The following is a 27,574-nucleotide window of genomic DNA, read 5'->3' as shown; positions in this document are numbered from 1 at the left end:
CTTATTGTTATATTTATTTGAGTTTATTGTTTCTGTTCACAGACTTTGGTGATATTCCCCCTGTGGCAGCCCAGGACCTTGGCAACATCTTGAAGCAAGGCTTCCTGGAAAAGAAACGACGAGGTATAGCACCATATAGATACCAGCCATGGATGAAGTACTTTCATTTGATCTATAATATGAATGTGAAGAGAAGAAAAGGCCAAGACACTCTTTTGGCTCATAGTTCAAACTCCTTTAATCAGACAGCTATTTAATGGTTAAATCCTTAATACGTAGACAATGCTCGTTCATGTTAAGATAGCGACGGATGTTGTTGACTACATAAAAAAGTATTAAAGTATTAAATATATTATATATTATATAAAATATATTTTAACAAATTCTGCTCAAATGAGTAACATTATTTTCCATTTGATCATCATGCACTTCTTTTTCTAGATCACAGTTTTTTCGGCTCCGAGTGGCAAAAGAGATGGTGTGTTCTGAACAATTCAATATTTTACTACTTTGGAAGTGATAAAGGTTTGTTTGAAATGCCAACCTACAGAAACATTACAGGCTCATAAGTTGAATCAGATCATATCAAACCACTGGCCCTCCTCCCATACAGATAAGCAGCAGAAGGGCTCCTTTCATATCATCGATTACAGCGTGCAGCTCGCCACCAACCTGAGAAAAGACTCCAAAAAAATGGCCTGCTTTGAGCTCTTTTGTCAAGGACGGCGGGTTTTTCAGGTTTGTAATCCCACAACAACCCTGTACAATTTACTACATTAAAGAATGATTAAATCCAAGTAAAGGAATATAATATGACACTATTTTTGAAATACTTTTTAAGGCTGTTTTAGTGGCTTTAAATAAAAAACATAATTTTTCTTAAGCAGAAATATCTAAAATCTCAATTACAGCCGTCCAATAAGTAACAAGAAATTGAAGTACATACATTTGAAAGTAATTATCAAAGTGTCTCCATTACATAGTTGGTCCACTAGAGAGCACTGAGGGGATTTTTATACTTTAAAAGGTTCCGCTTAGTACATATCTTTCTAAAATTTATTTACTTAAAGAAATAACTGACTGACTCCAGACCAAAATATTATACGATATGTGATGAGTCCCTTAAACGATTAATCGATCAACACGATACATGTATATATCTTTATTTTAATATATATTCGTACTTAAATATTTCTAATGGGTTAAAACGCATCATGAGGCCTTCATCTAAATTAATTTGGAAAGCATGTCCACATGCCACTATAGCAATCCTACTGTTTGATTATAACACATTTATCTCACAATTTATCTGTCTCATTTAAATATTTTGGATCTGATCATTTCATAGCCATTTCAAAAGAGAACATTTATATGCGCTCTTTGTTCCTTATTAGGCAGCTTGGAAAAGAGCTTTTGTATTGAAGATTACATATCTGGACTTTTATTTCCATATACATGCACCCTTGGATGAGATGATAACTGCAGAATTATTGCCACTGTTTCCCATTAGTTCACTGCCAGCAGTCCTCAAGAGGCAAAGGAATGGGTGGACCAAATCCATTTTGTGCTTCGAGGTAAGCCAGCATCTCTTTGTCATTTCTTCCAGTACCTCCTGCATGGTCAGTTTTCAGGAAGTGTAAAGTTTTGTGTTTCCGTTTTGTGTGTCCTTATTGGAATCAAAGGTTCGAGGATCGGGGATATCGTGTCCAGATTTAAAGCCCTCTGAGACAAATATAAATTGGGTTTTATATAACATTTGCTTGAGTTGACTTTTTAAATGCTGCTTAGGTTAATTGAAAAATACAGATTTTTCCCAGTTTGCGCCCAAAATTTGCTTGTGTGTTCTCAGGGGGCAGAAAGGTCAGAAATGAAAGGGAGCCCTTTATCTTTCCTATCTCAGATGGAAACCACCCGATCCATCACTAACTGCACAGCCGAGTCCTGAATCTCCCCATTCGAAGTGTCACCCACCATGTCATGTGCACCATCATGTAGCTCTAGTTCTCCCCCACCTCCCCCAACCGCTCCTCCCCTAACCCTCCTACCGAATTCCAACTTACAGGAAATTGATTGGTAGATGTTCTGGTTATCCTCCAGTGACATTGATTTCTGCTCGGCCGCTGCTGTACGGCAGAGGACCTGATACCCTGTGTTGCAGCAGCCAGTCGCCTGCAATGAGACGCCTCCTCCATCTGAGCCAGCAGTCGTGCTCTTGTCTCCTCTAAAATGGGCTCGGGCCGGCCCACTGATTTGCGGGAAGTAACAGACACTCTGCAGTTTGTCTTACTTCCTTCCAGACCAGTTTTACTACAAAACGCAGTCTGATCCAGAACATATACATGATTATTATTTACCCTCTTCACCGCCGGAAATTATCTGAAAACAAGATTAACTGACATCTTTTTAACATGCGTGTTATTTTTTGTGGTCACTCTTTCATGATCTGTATGGTATGACATTTTTTGGCATTTTGCTTTTATTTATTCTGAAAGTAGAGATACAGTTACAAAGTGCATATTTGTTTATTTAGCACATTTCAGTAACAAGAAAAGTCAAAGAGCTGTGCATGAACATTAAAAGCATTAAGACATTGTAGAAACAAAAACATACAACAAAAGGACATTTGGATACAACTAAAAACCGCCATTAAAGTGCTGAAAAGAATAGACGATAAAACAGATTTAGCTGCAATAGAAGGAAAAAAAAGTACTAAAATACAATCTATAGTACAGGGGAGAGAAGGAGCGGTATCATACTGTACAACAAAAGATACAAATATATAGTATGTGTTAATGTGTATTGATCAGAGATCCAACTCAAAATACAGAACATAAACCGAAGAGATATAGGAAAGCTGAGGAAGTCAAAATAAAGCAAAAATGACAAACTTCTCTGGTTTGATTTTCCGCAGTTCTTTGTGGTTTTAACTGTTGAAATAAACAGACAAAACATGCAATTTGCAAAACTGTTTTAACATATTGGAATTTCTCACTATGGTTACATTTTGACATCATATTGAGGGTATAGATTCGAAAATAAAATTAAGAATTACAAAATAAAAATATAAAAAGGCTGTTACATGCCAACAAGAATTGTTCTCTTTACTTAGCTGGAAGCACAGCATTGCAGAATCGGCGCAGCAGCGATATGTGTGTGTGTGAGTGTGTGTGAGTGTGTGTCTATTTTCTGTTTGAGAGAACAGAGAGTGAGAAAATGCAGCTGGTACCGTTGTAGTGAAGATAAGCATTTCAACTGTTTCAAATATTCAGAATTGATAAATATTGAACAAAAATCTAGTTAAAGACGTCACCGTGGGCTCTGGAAAACGGTAGTGGCCGTTTTTAACTACATCAGACTCTGCAATTAAATGCTTAAAAAATATAGGTACCACTTTACAATAAGACTACCCTTATAAACGGTTTACAGATAGTTTGTAATTCATTAATTAATTAGGTTGTGAACGCTTTATAAATCATTAATAAGCTTTTATAAGACATCAGATAAACAGGGCAACTGTGACCGGTTGCTTGCCAAATAGTGAGCCCACATTTATCTGTACTGCTAAGCCTTATATTGGCTACTTAGCTTTCTTCGTCTTCTTTATCAGCTAGCATCCTTGGTATCTGTTGTTCACTGAGTTGAGTTAAGTAGCCAATATAAGGCTTAGTCATCTTGCCAAATAGTGAGCCTGTGTTGATGTATTAAAACTGTTAGAACTGGTTTATAAATGGTTCTTAATGATTAATATAGTGTTTACAACCTAGTTCATAACCTAATTATAAACCCTTTATGAATCCTTTATAAGGGTAGTCTAATTGTAAAGTGGTACCAAAAATATATAAACACTTTAAGAGATAATGAAATTACTCTAGTATTACAGGCAGAAATCAAGCCTCCAGGTCTCGTCATTGCTGCTATAAGGCACGTGTCCTAGTCTGTTGTGCAGCCAGGGCCATTGGACCATTTCTCTTACTTTACCCTGTAATGCATTTGTTCCACGCTGCGCTCTATCCTTACGCTAACGCCGCCCATCACGTTGTCTTTCCGTCCCTCATAGATCTCCGCTCCACCGCCATCCCTTGCGATGATGACGAGGAGGAGGAAGGTGAGGGGGAGGAAGAGGAGACCTATGATGACATTGATGGGTTGACCGGCCCTCAACCCGGTCCTTTCCAGGACCATGGGCAGGAGACGGGGGAGGTCGAAGAGGAGGATGAGGATATCTACGAGGTGCTGCCAGGTATGAGGATGTGGTTACCTCGCAGGCAGACACACAAGCACGCACACACACATACACGCACACACGGCTGCACACACCAACTCTCATGATACTCAGTCAGACAAATAGACACAGTCGCTCTGCCTCACACACACAAACCCGAGCCCTCAGGGATTTTTTTGCAACAAGAAAAATGTGTGATGATCTCTCCCCTGGCTGTGAAATTTGTGTTGCCAGCCAGGTACCTCCCTACCACCACAACACCCAGACTTATCACTCATTTTAAATCAAGCAACACTAATAAGCCTGTCAGGGCTGAGGTTGGTGCTGCAGAGTCACACAGGGCAGGAAGGGGAGACTCTCCTCACATCCACTGGAAACCAGCTTCCTCTGGTCTTATCTCACTGAGAGCCATCTGTTGAGAAACAGTTATGTTGTTGAAATCAGCGAGAGCCGGCTAGTGCCGAATGCTCTGTCATAGAACGTCCAATTAGCTAATGTTGCCAAGCAACAAATAGCCTACAATTCAATCCACTAAGCAGAATTTTGGCAAAAATTGCCTAGCAACGGCAATTTAGTTGAAATGAAGTAAAAACTGCATCTCCCAGGGCTTAAAATAGTTGTGGAGCTCTTAATGTCAGATATTTAATAGAAATGAGAGTTTGATTAAGATTGTTGCCAGATGAGTGCGAGTGTGTGAGTCCCTACTGAGGGGGGAGACAGTCCCATGTGTCAGGGTGGCTACAAGATCCCGAGAAGGACAAAAGGGGTGATCTGATCTTCTCAGGGCCGTCGTCCATCACTCTTTCTATTAAATAAGATACATCAAGATTCTGTTTCACTCTGTGAGTACATTACCTTTTCCAAAATCACTGGTGAGAGGGAAATCAGTCTTCAGACTGTCACGCCGGCGTTCAAAGCCATCTGGGAAGAGGTACAGACTCTGACCACAGATGGCATATCGAATGACAGGCTCTTTCCTTCACTTTCTCACCCCTTCACTTATCAATCATTCTGCATCTCTCTTTGCACACTTGCAGCTTGTAATGTACAGAGTGATTTTATTTTCATTGATCATGATTGCAAATTACAAATTTTTGTATCTATTCTATCTCCTTTTTATAAACATATATAAGTATTCATAGTAGTCCTTGAAATGACTGTATTTTGTTGGACTTCATTCAGAATCATAAACAGGTTTATTGCCAAGTAAGTTTACACATACAAGGAATTCGCTTTGGTGTATGATAAAGAACAATTACATATTAAAAAAAACTATTTATAAAAACTATTTTAGAAACTCTTATACAAAAAGATAAAAATATTTAAGGATTAGGTCTTTATTTTAATCATCATATGAAGGTTTAAAATAACTATGCAAAACTTGTTAAAATAATAAAGTCACACAAGTTACGGTATATATTAAAATAATATTCACCCAACAAAAATTTAAAGAAATAGGCTATGGATGTAAACAAAGGAAACAACACCTGATTTAAGAATTCAAATTCGTCTTTGGATTTTTGCCAGTTTCCCGATCTTAGTATTAACTTGATTGTTGCCGAGGACAATAGTATATGGACCTGGTGCAGTGTCATTGATCGGTTCTAATATAGACAAGGCATAAAGACATATGGATATCCGGGTAGTTAACTTTAGATATCTGGAGAATCTTAAGAACTTGCAAATTGCTCTCTTTCAGATACATCTTGCATGTTCATAAGGCAAACTCGTGAAAAAATGTAGTGTACGAGTAAAGTATCATTTTCCCTGTGATGAGCTCTCTCAGTTTTGACGAAGCAAAACTCTGCACATGGCTCAGTTGCAGGCAGAATGCAGAGTGATGGTGGTATTGGCTCTGGTGCTGATGACTGATTTTATTGACTGGAAAATTAAATCACTTTGATATAGAAACCGTTGGCCCATGGCGGTGGCCTCTCGACTGAGGGATGCTCTCCTGCACAGCAGTCGCAGAGCGCTGAACAAATGTTTAGATCCTGTTAAAAATAAAAATCAATGAATTCCTTATTTTGGTTTTGTAACAATGAAGGACATTTACATATTTCATTAGGTAAAACCACAACCCTGACATTTTTAATGATATAATGTTGTATTTTACCTGAAAGTGATTTGAAAAAGGTGTGTGTGTGTGTGTGTGTGTGTGTGTGTGTGTGTGTGTGTGTGTGTGTGTGTGTGTGTGTGTGTGTGTGTGTGTGTGTGTGTGTGTGTGTGTGTGTGTGTGTGTGTGTGTGTGTGTGTGTGTGTGTGTGTGTGTGTGTGTGTGTGTGTGTGTGTGTGTGTGTGTGTGTGTGTGTGTGTGTGTGTCTTCCTGGTCTTCCTGGAAGCAGAGGGGCAGGTTGTGCTGGGAGGTGGATAGTGTTGCTGGGTTGTGGCTGCGTGGCTGTCAGCCTGCTGCTGTTACGGATGGATGTGGGAGACAGAGGGCAGGATATCAGTGTGTCACCTCTCAGACCACCGGGGGCCACGCCCTGCAGTCGATGACACGTCCGCCTCTGCGTGCCTTAAAGACAGCCTCTTTCTTTAACTTTTCTTCGCTCAGTCTCTGATAAATGTGAACAAATTGATTCCTTACTATTAAGTTCTATCTTTTTAAAGAAAAATAGTCATCTTGTGCCACGAGGCGGTGTGTCAGTCATTGGCTGATGATACATTGAATTTCTTTTTTGTGTAAAAGCTGTACAGTTTATGGTTCTCATCATTACTTTACTTGTTCCACCCTTAGATTTAAATGTTTGGGTCCTGTTATCTGGTTGATAAATGCTTCCTGCTAAAACTGCAACTATTAATTGATCAACAGAAAAAATAGCCTCAAAGTATTTCCGTAAATTATTAATTTTGTTTAATAAAGTAATTAATCATACAAACATGGCACAAAATGCTGTTTTCAGCCCCTCAAATATGGAGATTTTCTGCTTTATTATAACATATGACTTATTAAGTATAACATATTTGTCTTTGAGACATTGGGATATACATTATTCTCTTTTTTTCTGGAATTTTAAAGATCAAGGAGGAATCGATTAATCTAGAAAATAGTTGGTCAATAAATCAATAATAAAAATAATAGTTAGTTGTAGCCGCACTTCCTGCTTATAAGTCAAACAAGTATAAATGTCTCACAAACATCATTTTGTATTTTTGTTTATTTAGACGAGGATTTTCCAGATCCGACAGATGAAAGCAGTGAGAAGAACAGCAAATCAGGTCAGAGCCTCATCACAGTCTTTCACATTCCCAGCTTAATAGTTTGAAGCAGGTAGAAATTGTTATTTAAATTCACGCTGTGCATTTCCCCTCGGCCTGGTCATCAGATTACGCTAACTACTACCAAGGTTTATGGGATTGCCTGCCTGACGAGCCGGACGAGCTGAGCTTCCAGAGAGGAGATCTCATCTACATCATTAGCAAGGTCAGCACAAAACACTCAGAGAGGTTAAGCAAACATCTCTCAGAATTCTGTTGTTTCTGGACACGCTTTCCCCCAGTCAGTGGAACGGGAGATCAGTGTTCTGCCGTTCATTTTTAACGGGAACCATTCCTGACTCGTAGACATAATTACAAGAGCAATTAGTCATTTGCAATGAGTAAAATGTGTTGCAGCTGGGTAGAATATGTGATTATTAAAGTGTTAAACAACATCAAAACCAGTAATCATGTTGGCCTCATTTACTTTCTGAACATGCTGATATCCCCAACATCTAAATTCCTCTGTTAGTGTGTCGGTGCAGCAGAGAAGCACCAACAGTGGCATTGTCTATTCCCGGGCCACTAGGGTGAAGTGCCATTCGGGCGCTGCGTAATGGTGCTGTTGTTCATTATAGAGCCTCTATCACAGGGGTTAATTGAGTAGGCAGCCATGCGAAGCCCTTCCTTCCTGTTTGACATAAACTGCAGGTGAAGCTATCCAGCATCTCAGCTCTTTTTCTCTCTATCTATTTCCTCGTGTTTTATGGCCATCTTGTAGTTACATGCAGAGTATCTACCAGTGAAAAGCCACCCTACTGGAAATCAATGGCTTGTAATTTGGGCACTTTTTACTCTGCTGCGTGCAGGGACTTGTTTCTATTGGTCGGCTTGAAATTGAATCATCATGTTCTGTGTTTAGGCTGAATTATCTGAAGAGCAGAGGGAGAAAGAATCTACAGTAGATGCAGCTTTTTGTTGGTAATTATGCAGTGGAAAAGGGATTGAGAAATGATGTATTCAAGCCCATTATTTTCTTGCATCTTTAATCAGCAGCTGCAGCGAGAGAAATACAATTATTTGTGATATTTTCTTGTTTTAGAGCAGAAACAATAATGCCCTTACTTTTTTAAGAAGTAAAGGTTTGGGGTATAGATAGACAAACACACAGTCAGTTTGTGTAAAAGGAAATGGAGCCTTTTATTTGTAAGGGCAGATATGGCACAGGTGAATTATGCTCTTCACAGTAGATGGACTTTTAATTGAGGTTCTCTTGGCAGTGCCAGATGAATGAGATGCCAGCCTTCTCTGTCTGAGCGTGCTGGTTGATAGGGGAAAATGTCAAAACAGCCATGTCCATTTTTCACGTAAGGATGACAAAGGCAGCCTTGGTTGGGAAACAAAGGGAACCTGGCTCTGAGCGACAGATCCGCCTCAAACTGCCTCAGCCCTGCCCGCCGTATTACTTTTCACTGTATGGATCAGATTACTGCTTCACGGAAAACCTTAAAGCAAACTAAGTCCAGGTTGGAAGCAAGACCCGGTAGAAGGACCTCACAAACTTAATGGCACAGATTACTCTTGTTTTGTCAAGCTGTACGCTGAAGTCATAACATAGTGACAGACTACGAGAGAGTATTCTAACTATCCTCTAATGGATTTAAAGCGAGGGGCTGGTTGTAAATTATTTAGAGGTGATCTCCAGACGGCTTCCGAATGGTTTTGTGTGAAGACACGACTCCATCCGTGTCCCATTTTGTGTCCTAAAAGCGTCAAATATCCTCCATGAATAGCATTATTTGGATTATAGCCTGTAATCGGCTATTTACTTTAATGAGCCCTTGGGGAGGGCTTCCCTGCGTCTTTCGTGCAGGCCCCCAGTTGCGTTCAGTTTTACGGGGGGATTCCTGAGAACCCTGACCTCGATGAGTGAAATACGGGCCCTTGGCTAGAACTCAAGTCTGTCGCTTAACTGGGGACCCAGACACATGAAATGGCCGTAATAAAACCAGGGCCCATAAATTCTCTTAGAGGGTGGGAGTCCTGGTTGTCTGTGCTGTTATGTCAACACTGACCATAATTACAAGGTAATAAGGACACGCTCTAAGTGCTAAATCAATGGTGCTAACAAACTGTTATTTTTAAAGCTGCGATGTGATTGACTGCTGAAGTGCAGAATGGGATAGCCACAGGCGTGGTGTCATATGGCTGTGAACTGAGGAGAACATGCCGATTGTATAAAAGGCCCTCATCCATCATTATTGATCTCTCACTTACTGTAAAGTGGGGGCATTTTTACTGTATTTGTGTTTTTTTCTCCCTTGTGTGTTGCTGTGTGTGTGCATATCTGTGTATCATTGACAAAGTAAATAAATTAGGAACCTCACAACTCATATGAATCCCATTAGTTCAAGAGAATTAATCTCGTAGTGCGACCCGCCGCCGGTTGCAGTGATGCCTAACTTGCTTTCCGCAGAGAGCTGGATGGCGATGCTCAGCGCGCTGATACATGAGGTAGAAACACACCGTTAGATCCATCTTCTGAGTTTTGCTCTGGCATTTCATTTCTGAGAGCTTGCATTTTTCTAATGCACATTATAGCTTTACGCCGGCATTTTAGTGTGTGGTGACAAATATTGGTGAGCTCGGTTTTCTGCAATATCACACTCTCTCACACTGGCACATTTTTTAAACTTGATTTAAAAATGTTGAGATGTTGCGCACACATATTTTGACTGTATCATAACATGCAGCAAGATATTTGTTTTAGTATTTACAATGTGAGTGTCGGGTTAATTTATTGCAGTGGCTTAAGGCTGTTGTTTCACTTCTCCCTGACACGTGTAATGCCTGTGTACTTTGTCGGCCACACTGAACCATAAGGCTGTCCCACATTCTTGCCTTCTAATTTATGTGTCCAGAATCAAAAGACATGGGCTCTACAGGTCAGCTGTCAAATTCCTGTATTCCCAAAGGCACTCATGGAGAACGGCGGGATGGAGTGGGAAGAGATTTATTGCACTAACCCATCCAGAGTCCTTAAAACTCTGGCAAGTGCTGCTGCCACCTCTTCCTCTTTCTCTCCATTGCCCTGCTCAACTCTCCCCCCTCTACCTTGGCGTCCAACCAAAATGCAGAGAGACGGAGACGGTACAGCCAATCCGCTGCATCTCCCAAAGCAGAGCGTCACACCACATTTTGCCTAAGTGTCCAGCTGCAGCTGCTTCTTAAGAGACAATGAGAACATGGACACCACTGACACCTTGTGGTGGTTCCTATCAATCCTATGTATTTGCCATTATTTTATTACATGACAACTTGTAAAAACAACAAAAACTGATTTACAGCCTTATACAGTACATTTACTCACTGGGATTTATAGCTTTGTATAAAAACAAGTTATAATTCAACGAATAGCAATAAGAGATTCTAAAAATAATTTTGTGCTAATTTTGTGTCCAGGCTACCTGCGATATTTAGGGTCATAACAGGCTTCTTCTCTGTTTAACACGCTGGTTTGGGCCACGGCTCCCAGTTCACTCTTTTGAATACAGCCGAAAGAAAAGGAAAAGTGAGCAAACAATCAGATGGGAAAGTCAAGCAAGAGAGACAAAGAGGGTGGATCCCTTTATTCTTTTGTGTGAACCCTGTCCCCCCTCTCCTTTCTCATTTTCTCTGTCACACACCCATTTAAAGACCCCTGGCTGCTATTGTGGCCATAGACACCAAGACGCTATAGACAGGCAAGACATCCTATTTACCACCCAAAGAAGCAGGGGGTGAGTCTGGGGTTTGGGGTCATCCAGGAGGCAGCGGTCATCCCCCGGTCAACTACAGTAGGTCATTATTCAGCCCAAGCCAATAGCCCAGAACCGCGTCCGAGCAACCCACCCCCAATCCATTCTGCTTAATTATTATAAATGAGGGGCGGCGTAAACAGCCATCATTACAGACACTCAGTGGCATACACAAATCCACTTTAAATTGCTATTAAGTTAAGGAGCTATCTGTAATCCCAGGCGTGCATTAGAAAGGAGCAAGTAGGTTTTCTTTTTATTAAATCTCATCGTCCCTGAGATATTTTCTAAGGTTCTCATGCTCTGTCATGTTTCCAATTTGAAGCCAATTCACTGATTTAATTAAAAGCCCACTTGGAAAAAAATGGACACTAAGTAGCCATTTCGATCTTTGGTTGTGCAGAATTATCGTCCATATTTCTGGATGGATTTCGACAATATTTCTTTTGGCACAAAGTCCTTATAACTGCACCAAACTAAGGGTTTCCCCCAACAGTGTCAGATATTCTCATGTTGTTTGTGAGGTGTAACCTGTGTGAGTAGGGAGGAGATCTCGCTAACCTAATAGGGGGTTACAAATAAAGCAGCTTTGCGTCCATGTTTCTTTGTTAGAGTAACTGGTGATGGAAGAACTGCAGAGAGCTGCAGTGCATCTGATGAGTCTAGGTAGAGGAGTAGGATATGCAACAAAATAAAAAAGGAGAGGATGCAAGTGGAAAGGCTGTTACAGGAGAGATGGAAAGAAAGGGGAGGAAAGGAGGGAGGGGGTTGGAGATGGGGAAGGAGGCAGGGAGGGAGGGAGAGATTGTAACACCCAGGCGGCGGGTTCAGCGGCAGGGCAATGAGAAACTTCCTGCGCTCCATCACGCCCAAGGCCTGCCTCAGTCAGCTGGTGGCCGAGGAAAGATGCCTCATGTGTCAGGCTTATTAGCACTCCCCCTAGTTTGTATGCATTTGGGATTCTGTGTGTGTGTGTGTCTTTGTGTGTGTGGTTCATCTGCAAGCATGTGTGTGTGTGTGAGAACAAGATGAGAAAGGAAGAAAAGGACATGGACCCTGAATCTCTACAGATGTTGTATTCCCCCCCCCAAAAAAAACTAAAGGTGCATTTATTTTTTGACATGTTTTTTTTGGTACACGTTAGCATCACCAGTCTCACCCGTTGTCTTTTTAACGCATCCACCCAACCTCGACTCACCTTCTCCTCGCTTCAGGCTCGGGTAGCTGTCAATCTGTCCTCCGGTCGGGTACATGAGCGATGGGCCTATCAGAATGCCACCATTAGCCAGCCCCCTGAGTGGTAAATAAACGATCGCGCCGGTACACTGCAGGTGTTGTCATGGCAACCCGCTCTCAGTGCCAGCCCCGCCCACGCCTCATTCCCTCGCTCTCTCGGCGGAGGAGTCACCGGGAGGTCAACGAGTCAACGCGCCACAGCCGCCACGACACGGCGCTGTTTGCCCCCCCTCCCCTTCCTCCCTCCTAGAGTGGGTCTGATCTGCATCCAGGTTGCAGCAAACAGCGGCTCTGATATTTGTCACCCATCAACCTAACCCTGCATCTTGCAACATATTGCTAATGAGAAAAAAAACGGAGACATTTCCCTGAACCCAGGGGACGCTTGATTTCACCCCAGAGAATTCAGGAGGGAACATCTTCCCTCTCAGACGAAAAACTAATACAACTCGCCACAATATGCCAATATGTGCCTGTTCTTTGCTCAGACCTTAGCATTAAGATGCAAAATCACACAAAAACAAATCAAGCCTAAGAACATTGAGGGGAAAACAAACAGAAGGAAGAGGACATTGAGGAGTTTGCATAGTTTTTGTCATTTTGATAATTTACTCTCCCCGCCTCTTGGAATGTCCCTATTACAGCAGGTGTACTCTGGATGAACCCATTTCAAGTATGAGGAAGATGGACTCTGTACGCCTGACAGACTTCCACCGCCATTGGCACCCACTCTGTGATGTAGCAGTTGTATTAAAATGGCGGTGCTGATAATCCAAAAGACCTTTCTCAGGGAGAATTTGAGACCGACTGCACAGATGGGCTGCGGAGATAAATAAAACTCTCTGTCACTATGGTTGGTGGAATAGTGCTGCGACGCCCCCAAGGGAGAGAAAAACTGTTTCGCTCCCTCTCTCCTATGCCTCCCCTCCGTCCGTCTGTCCCCCCCTTCCTCCTCCTCTGTTCACGTTATCAAGAATTGGAACCAAAGCCAGCTTTCCGCAACTGGGCTTTTCCCTCTACAGTCTTTTGGGAAGCATAAAAAGACCATTTCGGACTTAACTTTCCCCTGCTTTATGAGCCCAACACAGTCACTCAGAGTTTGTCAGAGTGCCAAGCACACTGGAGCATCCCAGTGTGAGCTGTCAGCGAGGCTCGTAGGGGAAAACGATGAGGCCTGGATGGACAATCTGCTTATTGCGGGTACCTGTTTGTGCCGTAAGAACACTTGAGTCTTGTGGTTTATTACTTTCTAAGCAATCCATTCATCGTCGCTGTCCAAACACCTCTCATTAGCTGCAGGCCTCATTCCTCTGGACGGAGGGAGGTGGCAGGTCTGGATGATGGGCTGAACCTTTGACAAAATGTCGTTCATCACGTCGAAGTATGTGTGTGTTTTCACAGCTAGAGCCTGTTAGAGCAGGAAGAAAAGTCTGATTCTAATCTCAGACGTGTACAACTTTATACGTTACATGTGTCTGCTCGCACGCACGTTGTGTGTGAATGTGTAGCTGAGCGTTTCATCTGCTCCTCAGTGCCGAGACAAACTGTTCACGCAGCCATTTTCAATCTGCTGGAGAACAGAGGAGAGATGAGAGGCTCCTCGTTCCATCAGGGCAGGAAAATTAGGGCCGGCTGGTGCCTCTTCTGCTGCGACTGCTGGGCTCCTACGCCCCTCTGCTCTCTGGTCAAATATTGATCCAGTACATCTAGTTAGAGCCCGACTGCTGCAATCAGATGATCATGAGGTTATTAATGACACTCAAATTCCTAAAATGTAATAATGAATGAAAGATTTGTTATTCCAGTTTTACAATAGGTAAGAGCTGGAAGGAAATAAAGATTTTGGATGCAGAGCCATGGAAGCCATAGAAATTATCTGTAAAATATCTGCTTTTTTAAATTCCTAATGGGCCTTAGAAAGAATATTTACACCATACAAATAATGTATTGATTTTTCTAACCTAATAAGCAATTACTTTTCTACTATTAGGTGAGTAGACAATTTACCAAACATGGATAAATGATACAATCCAACCCCAATACAATTAAATGGATCTAGAAACTTTCAAAATACAAGTGTAAATTGTAAAAAACACCATAGTCAGCCAACAGTAAATAGAAAATAGAAAGTATATAAAGCCTCTATTTAAAAGAGGGCCTTTAATTTCTAAGGTCTAATTTGAGAGCAGCTCACTGTCTCTTAATATCTTGTAGGATACATAGGAGCTTTTGTCGTTGTTCTTCACTACGCAAACAAAGGGAGGTGGCATTATATTTTGAATGACAAGAAATGATTTTGTTTTAATTTTTGAATTTAGTCAGAAAATAAATGCTTTGTTGTTTTATGCCCCTGTCATTTATACTATGAAATGTCCAAGTTTATTGCAAATGCCCACCAGGAGTTAGAAATAAATGATTTGCAAAGCTGCTTGTTTCATTTTATGGCCTAAAGGTATTCAACTTTTGTTGAAATGAAAATAATGTAATAACTAAACTTAGATTGAGGTATTATTTTTAAGTCATCTCTTTAATGTTACAAACCATTACATCTTGTTTTTCTCTTTGTAAATGGAAGACTCCAGTTTCCTGTTTCTTTTTTAACTACAGAGCAGAATTAAAGTCTTGCATAATTAGTCTGGGAAAACGGGCCGGCTGTTGTTATCGTTATTAAGCAGTTCAAATAAATAGCAGTTTATTTTAGATACACGCTGTCTCAATAGTCTCGTTTACCTTTTTCTCCCATTTTTTTATCTTTTTTAGTGAAAACCCTGTAGGCTAATACACCGGCAGTGCTCATTAGATATATATTGTGCATTGTTCTTCTTCGGGTGATATTGAGACTGTCTTGAATTTCCTTTGCCGAATTCGAGTTAATACAATTTTAACATTATTATTTTTGTATCGACTGTACGGTAGCCGAGACACATTTAGGTGGAGTCCAAATCTTTCCAATGGTTGTTATAATGTTAATAACATGAGACAAACGCTTCACTTGCATCAAATAGAAATGTGAGATCGGTGCTTAATCCTGCTTTGTTTACTTGTCCTTGAGCCCCTGAGGAGACTTATGGTTTGCTTTTATTGTTTTTTTGGGTCCAGGAGTACAATATTCACGGCTGGTGGGTTGGCGAGCTGAACGGTGCTGTGGGGATCGTCCCCAAGGACTTCATGCACCCTGCCTACATCCTCTGAGCTCCAACAGGTACCGAGGCACTCTCTTATCATCAGCATTATGGACCATTACTGTGGCCTAATACACAAAAACGGTCCCCCTGGTACTCATCGAGATTGCCATTGAGGTATATTCAGTCGTTGACCTGCCATTTATGGCATCTGCTGGCTGGAAGAAGTACTGCGTAATCTTAACGGGGCAATGGGTATGAATAAATATGTGCAACAAAAGCATGATTACAGCGCCGGTTGTCCTATTTAAGAAAATGATTCCCTAATACTGTTAGATAGGCACAGCTAAAAATGAATACTGAATTATTAATGCATGTTTCTCTGATGGTGTGTTTATTTGTTTTTATTTTTACAGCACTGTTACTGACGCCGGCCATACATTTCAGAGTCGGCCGCTTCACATTATCTATTGTTATTTGAAAAGTATTTTCTCTCATAAGACTAAGTTATATCATGAGGATGTGCTGCCGTAGTACTTATTCCTGTACACTTAAAATCACTTATAAACGTTTTTCCTACAACATTAATGTTCAAACTCAAGCTAAAACAAGTTGACCAATCAGTTTGTCAATGAACAGAAAATTAAGCGGCACACATTTTGATTATTGAAGTAATTTATAAGGAAAAGGACATTTGTTTTATATAATTATAAATGTAATATATTTCTGTTGTACTAAAGATGGGACAAAGAAAATAAGTTTTGAGTTTACATTGGGCTCTGTTAAATTGGGATTTTTCATAAACTTAATAAAATGATCTGAAAAATAACTAAATGAAAAGAAGTGTTAGCTCTGGTGATAATTGTTTTTTTGTTTGTCATTTATCAAGAAAAGCTCCTAAAATGTCAGTTTTCTTTGATTTATATCAGTATAACTTTTATGTATTTGTGATTTTGACTGCCGTTTTGGCATAAAAGCAATTTGAAGCATGGGATCTTTTAATGGGGATATTTTTCATAACTAAACAGTTATTTATCACAGTGGTAAATACAAATTAAAATGAAAATAATTGTTGGATGCAATCCTGAATACTAATGTATCAATTAACTGTTTAAATTGAGAACTGTGTAAATGGTTGATTCTCATTTTTCAGATAGAGGTTAAAAAATATCAGCAGATGTGATGTATAATATTTTAAATACATTGTACCCAGACTTTAAAGCCTTTCCTTCTTGTTTGATCTCTTCAGTGAAGTCTGTGTGGTGGGTTATTAAACTGTTTCATTTTCAGCCACTAGGCGGCAGGATTGCTCCAATATCTTGTCTTAAAACCATAAGAGATGTTTTGTAAAACATGTAAAATCAATAACATTAAACCACAGAAAAAAAACATTCAACACAGTTAAGAAGAAAAACTATTTATTTGAAATAAAATGATATACATGGACACAGTCACTCAGGGTTTCATAGTGGCCCTTGTAGATCCATGTTATAAAATAGGTCTCCTGCATAGGGCAAACATTCTTTTAAAAATACAAATTCTTAAAAGCAGCTTTTGAAAAAAAAAAAACCTGCACTCATTGACAGTGTAGAACAAACAATGAAAACCAGTCATCTATTATCCACCTAGACAACAAAGGATGTGTGACAAGGCTTAATTCTCTGTGCAACCACACAAAACTCTGGGTCCCTTTTAAACAAATGCAACGGAATAAAATCACCAGCAGCAGAATTGCTCGACAACAACGTGGAAAACGTACATCCATACTCTTAGAATGTATGCTGTGATTAAACAAACTATAACCCAAAGAGCAGTGTAGTCCATAAATACACTTGAAACACACCCTGCCAGACTAACAATACAAAAGCTCAGTGAGTGTATCTGTTGTGAGTTTTGAACATTAAACAAATTCAGTGAAAAAGCAGAAGTCGTACAGAAATGACACAAACATTGAATAAACATTCTGGAAATCTAAAACTGTCAAGTTGTCAGTGACTATTGCACAGGGGTTCAAATTATTATCATTTATTTATAAAAAGTTCAATAACAAAACCTAATATTCATGTGTGCATTGATGGGTTCAAATGTTTTCATTTGAGCTCTCCTAATAAATATCTATAAAACATCATTTGTAATAGCAGTGTGCTTCATAAGGGTAAACTATTACTAGTTCTAACATGTTACTGAACTGGTTTAATGTTGACTCCAACACAGTGCGTCTTTCATTGGTTCACAAAGCCAGCTAGTGACATATGGGATTATAAACAGGACATGCTGATTCTAACAGTATTGTTGTCGAGCAGCAGGCCTGGATTTTAAAATGTATCTTTATCAGGATTCAACAGGAGACAGTTGTTGACTTAAAGTATAAAGGGTTTTTTAAATGTTTCACATTAAATGAGGTTGCAAATGAGAACTGTGTATGATTCTCCGGTGACTGTAACGGTAGATTTAATCAGATTTTAAGCGTTTTTTTCTCCTGTCCAAACTGGCCGTGAAGGTATAACATTTTAACAATTGTTATATTGATGCTTCAGCAGCCTGACTTACAGGTTAGGTTGATAACGTTGTTTTTGTTTTGAATTTCCTCTTTTTCTTCCTGTCTCCCCAGCTACTTAAGGAAACACAGACAGAAATATAGTAAATAGACTTCACTACAGGAAGCGTTTTTTACTGTCAATTTAGATTTTCTTTTTAAATGATGGTATCTCTTGACCGTCAGCATGGAAAGCAGAATCAATTACGGCCCCAAAAGTGGTATTATAGAGACTTGAATAAAAGGTGAATCTATCCTTTAAATTTCATCCAGAGAATGACGTCATTTTAGAGAAAGCTAATTAAGCTTAAATAAACATTTTTTAATTCACATTTGATGTTTACACCATAGTCTTAGCACTTCATTTATGGATTTAAAAAATACAATTCCCCTCATATGCTTTTGGTGAACTTGAGCCCCCTCTGGTGTTCCCAAAAAGCTAATGAACACCCAACCAGAGAAAAACAGCGCCAATATTTTTGTTTACCCGAGTGTACATTAAGGTGCACTTTAAAATTAAATATACATTATTTAACAAGAAAAAAATCATTAGTTAGTTAGACTTACCATTTGTGACAGACCAGACCATTTACGTTGTGAAGATACTACAGCGCACAAGGGCCATTGTAGATTACAATACAATTATAAATACACACAGAATAAAGTCAAACATTTATGAGAAAAATGCTCTTTTTTGGTCAAATCGATTCACTTTGCAAGGTTGGATTAAACTCACGTGTATGACGCCTGCAGTAGATGACCAAAAATAGCAATACGGAAATACTTGTTATTTTAGCCTGGAATCACCATATTATTATAATAAGCATTCAGACTTTCAAGAGATATTGCCAAGAATTGGGCATATTCAGAAAAAAATCAACGTACAGATTCGGTGAGGTTAAAGCCTTTTGTGCCGGACCCCCAACACAATGGACAGATGAAGGATGTCACCATGTTCCATAATGTTGCACCGCCCGTCTATGGTCTGACTGGCAGCTGTGGGGTTGATTCAACTTTGCAAATTTGAGCAATCTAGTTCCTTGACTAAAAAAAGCATTTTTCTTATACATTTACGATTTATTTTAATATCAGAATGTTAAAGTTTATTTTTGGTACACTTTTGAGAAATTCTGATTGTTTTTCACTGATTACTACCCACCTGCTCCGGCTCTTAATTATTTAATATTTTAACATACAATGGCCCAAATACGGCATCATATGAAGATGGTTTATAAAGAGCAGAATTTTAATGTGCCTTGTTTTTGTGTGTTTGAGATCAAATGTGTCTATGGCAGAAGACAGCTTTCACAATATTTAGTTTTCTGCCTCTGTAAGGGTGAAGCCCAGGTATGTGAGACCATTCAGCAGTTTGACTAAAGCACCTCTACCTCATGAGCCTCCTTTGAGGCATCCAAAGACTGCAAGGACACATTTTCCTTCTGCGCACTTCCACTATCAGCTAACTCAGGTGTGCAGCTTCTCTCTAAGATACTGAAGTCACTATTTTCTGTCAAATCTCCACCTGTTACACTTGAGATCAAATCCAGAGATGTATGCAAGTCACTGATTTCGGTAATGTATTGCAAGTCGTCCTCCTCATGGGCAAGAATGTCATCTTTTTCCACAATGCATCCATTGACGTGTAGGTCCAAAATGTTTGCCCTGGGGGTCTGCACTTCTTCTGCCCAGTGAGCGACCTCCTCGTGAGGAGTCTCCATGTGTCTGTCTGCAGAGTGGATCAGTTCCTCTGCCTCGTCACAGACGCTCTCTTCATCGCTGACCTTGACAATGCTTTCATTGGAAGATGACTGGCTGTCCTCGTCGCTGTCATCTTTGGTCCTTACCAGATCCACTTCCTGTTCAACCAGATGGTCTTCCTGTTCAACTTGGTCCATATGTTGAAAAAGGTCATCGTCGCTGCCTTCCACCTCTGGGTGCACATTGTCAGTCTCTTCATGGATTTCTGACATATATGCCGTCTCATCTTTCCTCTCAGGTTCATCGCTCATTTCCTTGTCTGCGCTCTTAAACTCCTCCAGACAGCTGGCATCTTCAACAGGAGTCTCAGTCGAATCAACGTGTTCCAGTCCATTAACTTCAGAGACAACATGATTCTCTAAAACACTTTTCTCAAAGCAGACTTCAAGAACCTCCTCTTGGGATATGGTGGCACTTACTAAAAGAGGGTCCTTTAAGTCACTGTGCTTAAAATCGAAGTGGACCTTTTCCGTATTTGCCTCCACAGAACTTTCAGAGTGTTCAACCTTCTCCTCGGTGTCCGGATGAGGAACAACCTTCTCCTCTGTGTCCGGATGAGGAACAACCTTCTCCTCTGTGTCCGGATAAGGAACAACCTTCTCCTCTGTGTCTGGATGAGGAACAACCTTCTCCTCTGTGTCCGGATGAGGAACAACCTTCTCCTCTGTGTCCGGATGAGGCACAACCTTCTCCTCTGTGTCCGGATGAGGAACAACCTTCTCCTCTGTGTCCGGATGAGGAACAACCTTCTCCTCTGTGTCCGGATGAGGAACAACCTTCTCCTCTGTGTCCGGATGAGGAACAACCTTCTCCTCTGTGTCCGGATGAGGAACAACCTTCTCCTCTGTGTCCGGATGAGGAACAACCTTCTCCTCTGTGTCCGGATGAGGAACAACCTTCTCCTCTGTGTCCGGATGAGGAACATTCATATCTTTTGTATCCACTGTCTTATCGCTCTCCTCTCTTACGGAACACTCCTCAAACAAGCTATCCACCACACATTTCTCCTGGAAGTCAGTATTCATGTGCGAGTGCACCTCTACAGGTGTCTGTATCCGACAGCTTTTCTGCCGAGTCTGTTCTTCAAGGCTGAGACTCTCAGGAACATTCTGGCTTTCACCCAGATAAAAGGTTGCCTCTGATGGGACACAGTCCTCAACAATGGCCTCAAGATGGTTGTCCCCCTGGAGGACCATTACTGAGGAGTTTTCCTTGTGCAGGAACTCAACTGTGTCCTTATCATCGCGCTCCAGTTCACAATCTTGAGGTTCAGAGTCAACACAGGACAAAAGCTCTGGACTGCAGGTCTCTTTAAGTTGTAGGCAAGGTTGATGAGGAACTGGGCTGTAAAGCGGGACAGAGAAGAACATTTACTAACTTACAATTTAAACAGAACAGGAACTTGTTTAGAATAGTAGTTCCCCCACTATAACCCACAGTTTTTTAAAATTCTGCCACAAATCCCACTCAAGCCAGATTCGAAACTATCTTTACTGGGAATATGGTAAGCATTTACCGCAGCGTCAGGACTAAAATGACCAGACTCAGAGACAGTTTCCTTCCACAGGCCATAAGACTATTTAACACCTGAGCTTACACTATTTAAATGTTTTGGACAATTGTATTATAATTTAATAAAAATTAACCTATGACCTAAGTGCTTCATTTATTGCATAACTACACCATAACTACACTAAATGAATGAATCTTGAATCATTTGGTAAATTGACAGCTTCTCAACACAATTTGGTCTCCTTTGGGAAAATAACGTAATAATTAAAGCTGTTCCCTATTATAAAAAAGTAAAGATCTTTGCACAAATGATTCCTATAAAAGTAAGTCGAACAGAAAAGAAGCTTGGGATATACACTTATTTATGTTCTTGACGAGAGTGGTCAAGAACTCTGTATGTTAAACATAGAACTACCGTCAGTAGCCAGGAAGCTTAGCTTAGCACTTAGACTGGTAACAGCTAGCCTGGCTCTTTCCTTCAGTAACCAAATCTGCTTTGCTGCACCTCTAAAGTTGTTCAAACGCGGAACTGTAAATCAGGAAGTTGGTAATGAGCTGGACTCTTTATAGGCCAGGCAGGGGGCAGATTTTATAATCTTTTGACAAAGCCAGAGTGTCTGTTGCCCCTTGTACAACACTAAGCTAACTAGCTACATATGAACCATATTGATAAACGAGTGAGATCAATATTCCATCAAACATTCAGCAAGAGTGAATAAGAAGTGAATAAGTCTCAAACTATCTTTAATTCAATGAATACAAAAAACAACATCCAGGAGGTCTAAAAACCTACATTAAGCAATATGATGAGGAATTGATGTTTTTTAACTTTGCATAGTGTGTTATTGTTACATGTTTTCCAGCACCTTGAACCATCCTGTGTATTAAACATGCTTTAAAAAATAAAACTATCTGGCTTGCAATGGCACGTACACATAAATAATCAATAATCTTAATTAAACAGAAGGGACAATGCAAAGGAAAAAATTGTTTTCAACACCATTAAGACTAAATCCTACCTCTCCATGGACTCATATGAAACGGTCAAACTTGACTCCTTGATGGGATCATCCTCCTGTGCCTGAGCGTAGCCCCGATTGGACGAGACGTAGGTGAGGATGGCGTCCGTCACAGAGTAGGGAGTGTGGCCCTGCACGCAGTCCTGGATGTGACCCACTGGCAGCTGAGTCTGCAGGAAGAGGTGGAGCTGGCTGTCTGACAGACACACTGTCATGTTCACCACACTGCCAGGACAAAAAGGTATTTGTTATAATCGTAGTTTGCATAACAAGAATGTAATTTATATTACAGCAGATGAAATATATTTGTTCAAAGAACACTTAAAGAACTGACCTGTCTAAGAAGGCCTGAAGACCTTTCCTCCTCCTCTCCAGGAAGTCCTCATTAATGAAGGAGAAGAAGGACTTAGCTGGAAGGCCTGGGACTGGCCTACAAGGAAGAAAAAAACACCCCTGTTTGTAGATTATAGCTTCTTCACTTCAGTAAGTATGGAACAGAAGTGCAATGTTGATTAACTTTACAAAAATGGGTGACATGCTTCTTTGGTTTCTCTTTTTAACACCATTTCACAATAAAATACATTAAAATAATTGAATTTAAGACTGCTGCACTGCAGCAGGGATGACATGTTAAGGGCCAACTTGGAAGTTAGCATGGACCCACGACAAAAAGCCAATTGGATTTCTTCATTGCAAGATAATATTCACAAATTAACCTCTTCTATAATTTTGAAGCGAAACAAATAAACGATTTACATCATGGTCGCCTGACTTCAACGTCACTACCCCTTAACTTGCCGCTTGTTATTTGATTTTACGCTCTTATCTCTACTACAAAAGACTTTCCTGTGAAAGAGCATGAGTAAAACACTGGCAGTGAATGCTGGCTACAGAGAAGAAGACAAAATGTCAAATCGTTCGAGCTTGTGTTAACCACAGACATTGTTTATACACATTTAACCAAAGGCCCATCCAAAGAGCTCATTGACTAAGGGATAGGAGAACCAGAAGTGTAAAAATGCAAACTCATTTCCTGGTTATAGAACACATCCTGCAGCACTCTATAGTTAAACAAGACTCTCCCTCTTCACAACAACTTACACCAAGCCTGTGTTCTTCTGAAGCTTCTTCTTGAGCCAGGAAAACTCACTGTAGCGCCGACGCACGCACGACGTCTTGGCTGTGAAGGCCTTGCTGTTGGTCTGCAAATTAAAAAGATATATTACTGTCAACAAAACTCTATTATTCAGAGCCAAAGTAGGAGCCAGGAGGGTTTTGGTCTAAGCTATTTATTGACAATAAGAAAAATATATCATAGCACTAGCCTCATCTTTCAATTTATTCATATTCAATCTTTTCAACCTAATGTTGTAACTCGAGACCTAACTCCTGCTGAGGTATAGCAGGACTAAAACGTTATCGTAGGTAAGTTTTGTTCCAGTAGCGTGCTGTGACACAGTCAACTGATGTTTGCATAACAAGCTCCGTCTGACAGACCATAATCAATTACAGGCAGCATTGGTTAAGTTCTCACGTCATTAAAACTAATTCCATTAAAAGGGTAAATGTCCTCAAAAACACCCCTTCTTCCCTTTTTTGATCAATTCATGTATTCTGTAACTGCAACTATTTTAGACATTTTTGAAAGAAATGACTAACATGTTCCGACAAACTTGTTCCGGTATTTCAAATGTCTGAGTATTTGTCTTTGTCGCACATGATCGTAAACTAAAATATCTTTGGGTTTCAGACTGTGGTTACGGCAAAACAGGAAGTTCCGTCTGTGTCTTAGGGAAACTCAAACAGGTATTTTTCTCTTGACAAAATAATTGATCTGTTTTTTCAAAAGATAATATGCAGGATAATCAATAAAGAATCGTATTGTTTGTTATGGCTGCTCAATTAGTAAATGTGTGGGAAAGAAAACACAAGGCCTTGTTGAGTAAAAGCTTTGAAATATATAGATGTTCATTTTAACTTTGTGCAAACTTGTTTTGTGTCCTTGCTGTCACATTTACCTCTACGAAAAACAATAGTTTATAGTGACACAAAAGGAGGTCACATGATCTTAGCCAATTTCATGAGTCAACACCCACACAGCACATCCCTCTGTGCATGAAGCCTTGCTGCTGACACAGCATTACTCAACACAGGCGGCTGCCCTGACAACATCATCAACTCCGGGCCAAAAACATGTAAGGAATCCATGCTGCTGCAGACGCAGTGCTTCCAGAGATTTGAGTTCGGTTAAACCCAAATTCAATATCGTCCCTCACTTTTTTGGTACTTCAGGCTATTGATTCCTATTGCATTCATTAGCATGGTTTAGTATGACATAGGCCTAATAGAAACTATGTTTGTAGGTTAGTTGGAAATACTTCTACAACGGTAAAAGACTGCATGTAATTATTGTGTCTTAATTTAAGATGAGGCCAGTTGATTACTGAGGCACATTTCAACAAAGTCCATTAAATGTCATTCAACTTTTCAAATAAAAATAAATCTAGGTTATTCCCAGCAAAACATTTAGAAGCGAAAAATAACGTTTGTTTTTGATTATTCTGATGGTTGTTATCCTAAAATATGTATTGCCTCTCTACATTTTTATCAAACCAAAAAGCTTAAAATATTCCATTTGTATTTAAATAAAAAAGAAAGGCAGGCAATTGTAATTTAAGGGCTAATACTTACATGTAGGAATATTTTGTAATCCACGAATGAATTCCAGGAGCCTTCATTCTGCACGCGGGGATCTTGGACCCGCACTGCAACAAACTCCTAAAAAGGACAAAAAGAGTCAAGTTTAAATATAAACTGTAGTGTCTGTGTGTATTGCTTCATCGTGGTCAATCAATCAATGTTTATTTATATAGCCCAATATCACAAATGTTACATTTGTCTCAGTGGACTTCACAGTTTGTACAGAATATCAGTATGACAAAAGAACCAAACCAAAAGATTCAAATCTACGGAACAAACTGTGTGTCAAGCATTACAAGTCTTTAAACACATCAATGGACAAATTGTTCTTTGACATTTGTTAATTGGGATTTTTAAGGAAAGGGAGAGTTTTAGATTTCACCAACAAGATAACATTAGAAAGTTTCTAAGATTACATGCAGAAAAAGAGGGAAGGGAGGTTACTTACATCTTCTTCTTGATTGTTGATCATCCTACCGAGTGCAGCACTGCAACGAGAGGGGAAATCAATGATGAGGAAATTACATATAAAGATCAAACTGTGTTACGTCTTCTATAGTGTTGTTTCATGAGCTGATGGCTCATCCTGCCAAAGAGAGGCTGGTCAGCACAATCCACTGAGTCACTGTGGCAGGCATGTCCCTTTAGCATTTGGGGTTAGACTCTTTTTCAGGGTGTTTAATGAAGATACACCTTTCCTGGAAATACAGTAGTTTGCTAAGTCTGACTTTTGTATTTCCGCTCTCTATTATTAGCTTATCTACCAGAACTGTAGAGCTGGTACACCAACATTCCTTTAATATAACTCAGGCTAACTCAGCCATCACCAGTAAGGTCTGGCACATTCCGATTAGGGCGGCAACAAACAACTATCTTCCTTACAGAGATATTTTTTTTTTAATCGATTGGTTGTTTCAAATTAAATCATGTGTATTTTTCACATGCACAATCATACACAGTATAATTTGTATGATATTCTGTAATTACTAGCTTCAGAAAGCAAACTGATAACAAAAGTTTTATAAAATACTCTAAAAATAATACATTAATGAATACATTAGCAATGATAAGACATGTCAATAAGGGCTGAAATATAATTACGCTCATTATCAAGTATTTGTACTAAAAAAAAAAAATGTATTAGCTATTACAAAACGTAAGAAAATATAAAAATGTATCCAAAGTAATATCTTCAATATCATTTGAAAACAAAAATAATAAATAAAACAAATGAAATAGCTGTATCAATTGATGTTGACAATAACTAAATGCATTTCAGACAATGTTTATTTCTGAGAAACTTGCACCACCACGTTTCTTAAGCAAAGTACTATCAACTCACTTTTATCAGCCATTTCTCTATGAAAACAGATAAAGTATTGTAGCTATGATGGGTGTTTTCTGATAATTGTGCCCTGATCTGTTTAAAATTAATTCAGTAAGTAATGCAAAATAAGATACCTCAGAACGAATTCGCATGTATAACGTTTTCTCCATAACACTTTTCCGAAAAACAACGTAAGTGTTCTGGCCTGAATAGTATACACACACTTCTAAACAATGTGGCTACAGGAAACATCAGCTAACGTTAAATGCTAACCCCAACTAGCCTACTTACTTTCACGAGTTATATGTCTGCTGCAGCGGAAGTATCCAGCAGGCTTTGGTCGATGAAGTCCTGCCTGTCGAGGTTTCAGTTTTATTTAAGCGCAAGATCCTCAAATAATGAGGCTTGTTTTGTCCAAACAGCTCCACTCTTCATTTCGCAAGTCACAAGCTTCAATTGCTGCGACGTAACAATGACGTGTATGCTTCCGGTAGGCATGCGGGCAGAGGTATTTTTGTTTTTTTGTATTCACCAATAATATTTCAATAATATTTCAACTGACAACATGAAATAAAAATACATGTTGACAACAAATATCAATAGGTTTAATATTACAAGTTTAATTAAACATTTGCTTACTGTTTGCTCACGTGATAAACGTGAGACATGTAGCTTCTGAAATTCAACGTAAGTGTAATTTAAAGGACCCTTTTCCTGGCAAGTAAATTACACTTACTGATTTCAGGGAGTTTTTGCTCAGGGAATAAAGTGAGCGGAAATGTATCTGAATGAAGCCCCTAAAATGTACAGTTGGCTGAAGAGTAATAACAAAGGTCATTCATGGCGAGTCAAAGTTGTGAGATAAATTATGATCGGTGAAAACTAGGATATTTGGTCCTTATTTTGCATTATAAGGTACAATTATAGGGTATTTAATTTAGATATGATTTTAGATTAGATTAAACTGTATTGTCAATGCACATATTTGACGTAGGCTACTGAAAGAACAAAATGCAGTTTTAGCATCTAACCATCAACAATAATGTGCAGAATAGAATTATCACTTGCTCTGCTAAAATGATGTGCTGTTCAGACTTTAGGTCTAAAAAAAGGCCATTTATGGTAAGTCAAAATTATATTAAGA

At 39.6% G+C, this 27,574-nt stretch overlaps 2 protein-coding genes across 2 annotated transcripts in view; one reads left to right on the top strand and one right to left on the bottom strand.

Moving 5' to 3' along the window:
- Nucleotides 1-16,802, top strand: part of skap1 (src kinase associated phosphoprotein 1) — a 35,133-nt gene extending 18,331 nt beyond the window's left edge. Inside the window, exons 5-13 of the mRNA XM_079658172.1 lie at nt 43-123; nt 442-525; nt 614-738; nt 1,511-1,574; nt 4,058-4,240; nt 7,391-7,444; nt 7,552-7,649; nt 15,556-15,658; nt 15,995-16,802. Coding sequence (XP_079514298.1) covers nt 43-123; nt 442-525; nt 614-738; nt 1,511-1,574; nt 4,058-4,240; nt 7,391-7,444; nt 7,552-7,649; nt 15,556-15,648 — 782 coding nt within the window. The 3' untranslated portion in view covers nt 15,649-15,658; nt 15,995-16,802. The remainder of the gene's footprint in view (nt 1-42; nt 124-441; nt 526-613; nt 739-1,510; nt 1,575-4,057; nt 4,241-7,390; nt 7,445-7,551; nt 7,650-15,555; nt 15,659-15,994) is intronic.
- Nucleotides 16,803-16,979: 177 nt separating this feature from the next.
- Nucleotides 16,980-26,921, bottom strand: snx11 (sorting nexin 11). The gene is made up of 7 exons (XM_079658153.1): nt 26,722-26,921; nt 25,552-25,591; nt 25,095-25,181; nt 23,505-23,605; nt 22,738-22,833; nt 22,404-22,628; nt 16,980-21,216 (listed from the first exon to the last, which is right to left on the bottom strand). The coding sequence occupies exons 2-7, from the start codon at nt 25,573-25,575 to the stop codon at nt 19,488-19,490; spliced, it is 2,262 nt and encodes a 753-aa protein (XP_079514279.1). The 5' UTR covers nt 25,576-25,591; nt 26,722-26,921; the 3' UTR covers nt 16,980-19,487.
- Nucleotides 26,922-27,574: the final 653 nt, after the last annotated feature.

This window comes from Notothenia rossii, assembly GCF_949606895.1.
Source record: "Notothenia rossii genome assembly, chromosome: 11".
NCBI classification, from domain to species: domain Eukaryota; kingdom Metazoa; phylum Chordata; class Actinopteri; order Perciformes; family Nototheniidae; genus Notothenia; species Notothenia rossii.
This window is presented reverse-complemented; position numbering and strand designations above follow the sequence as displayed.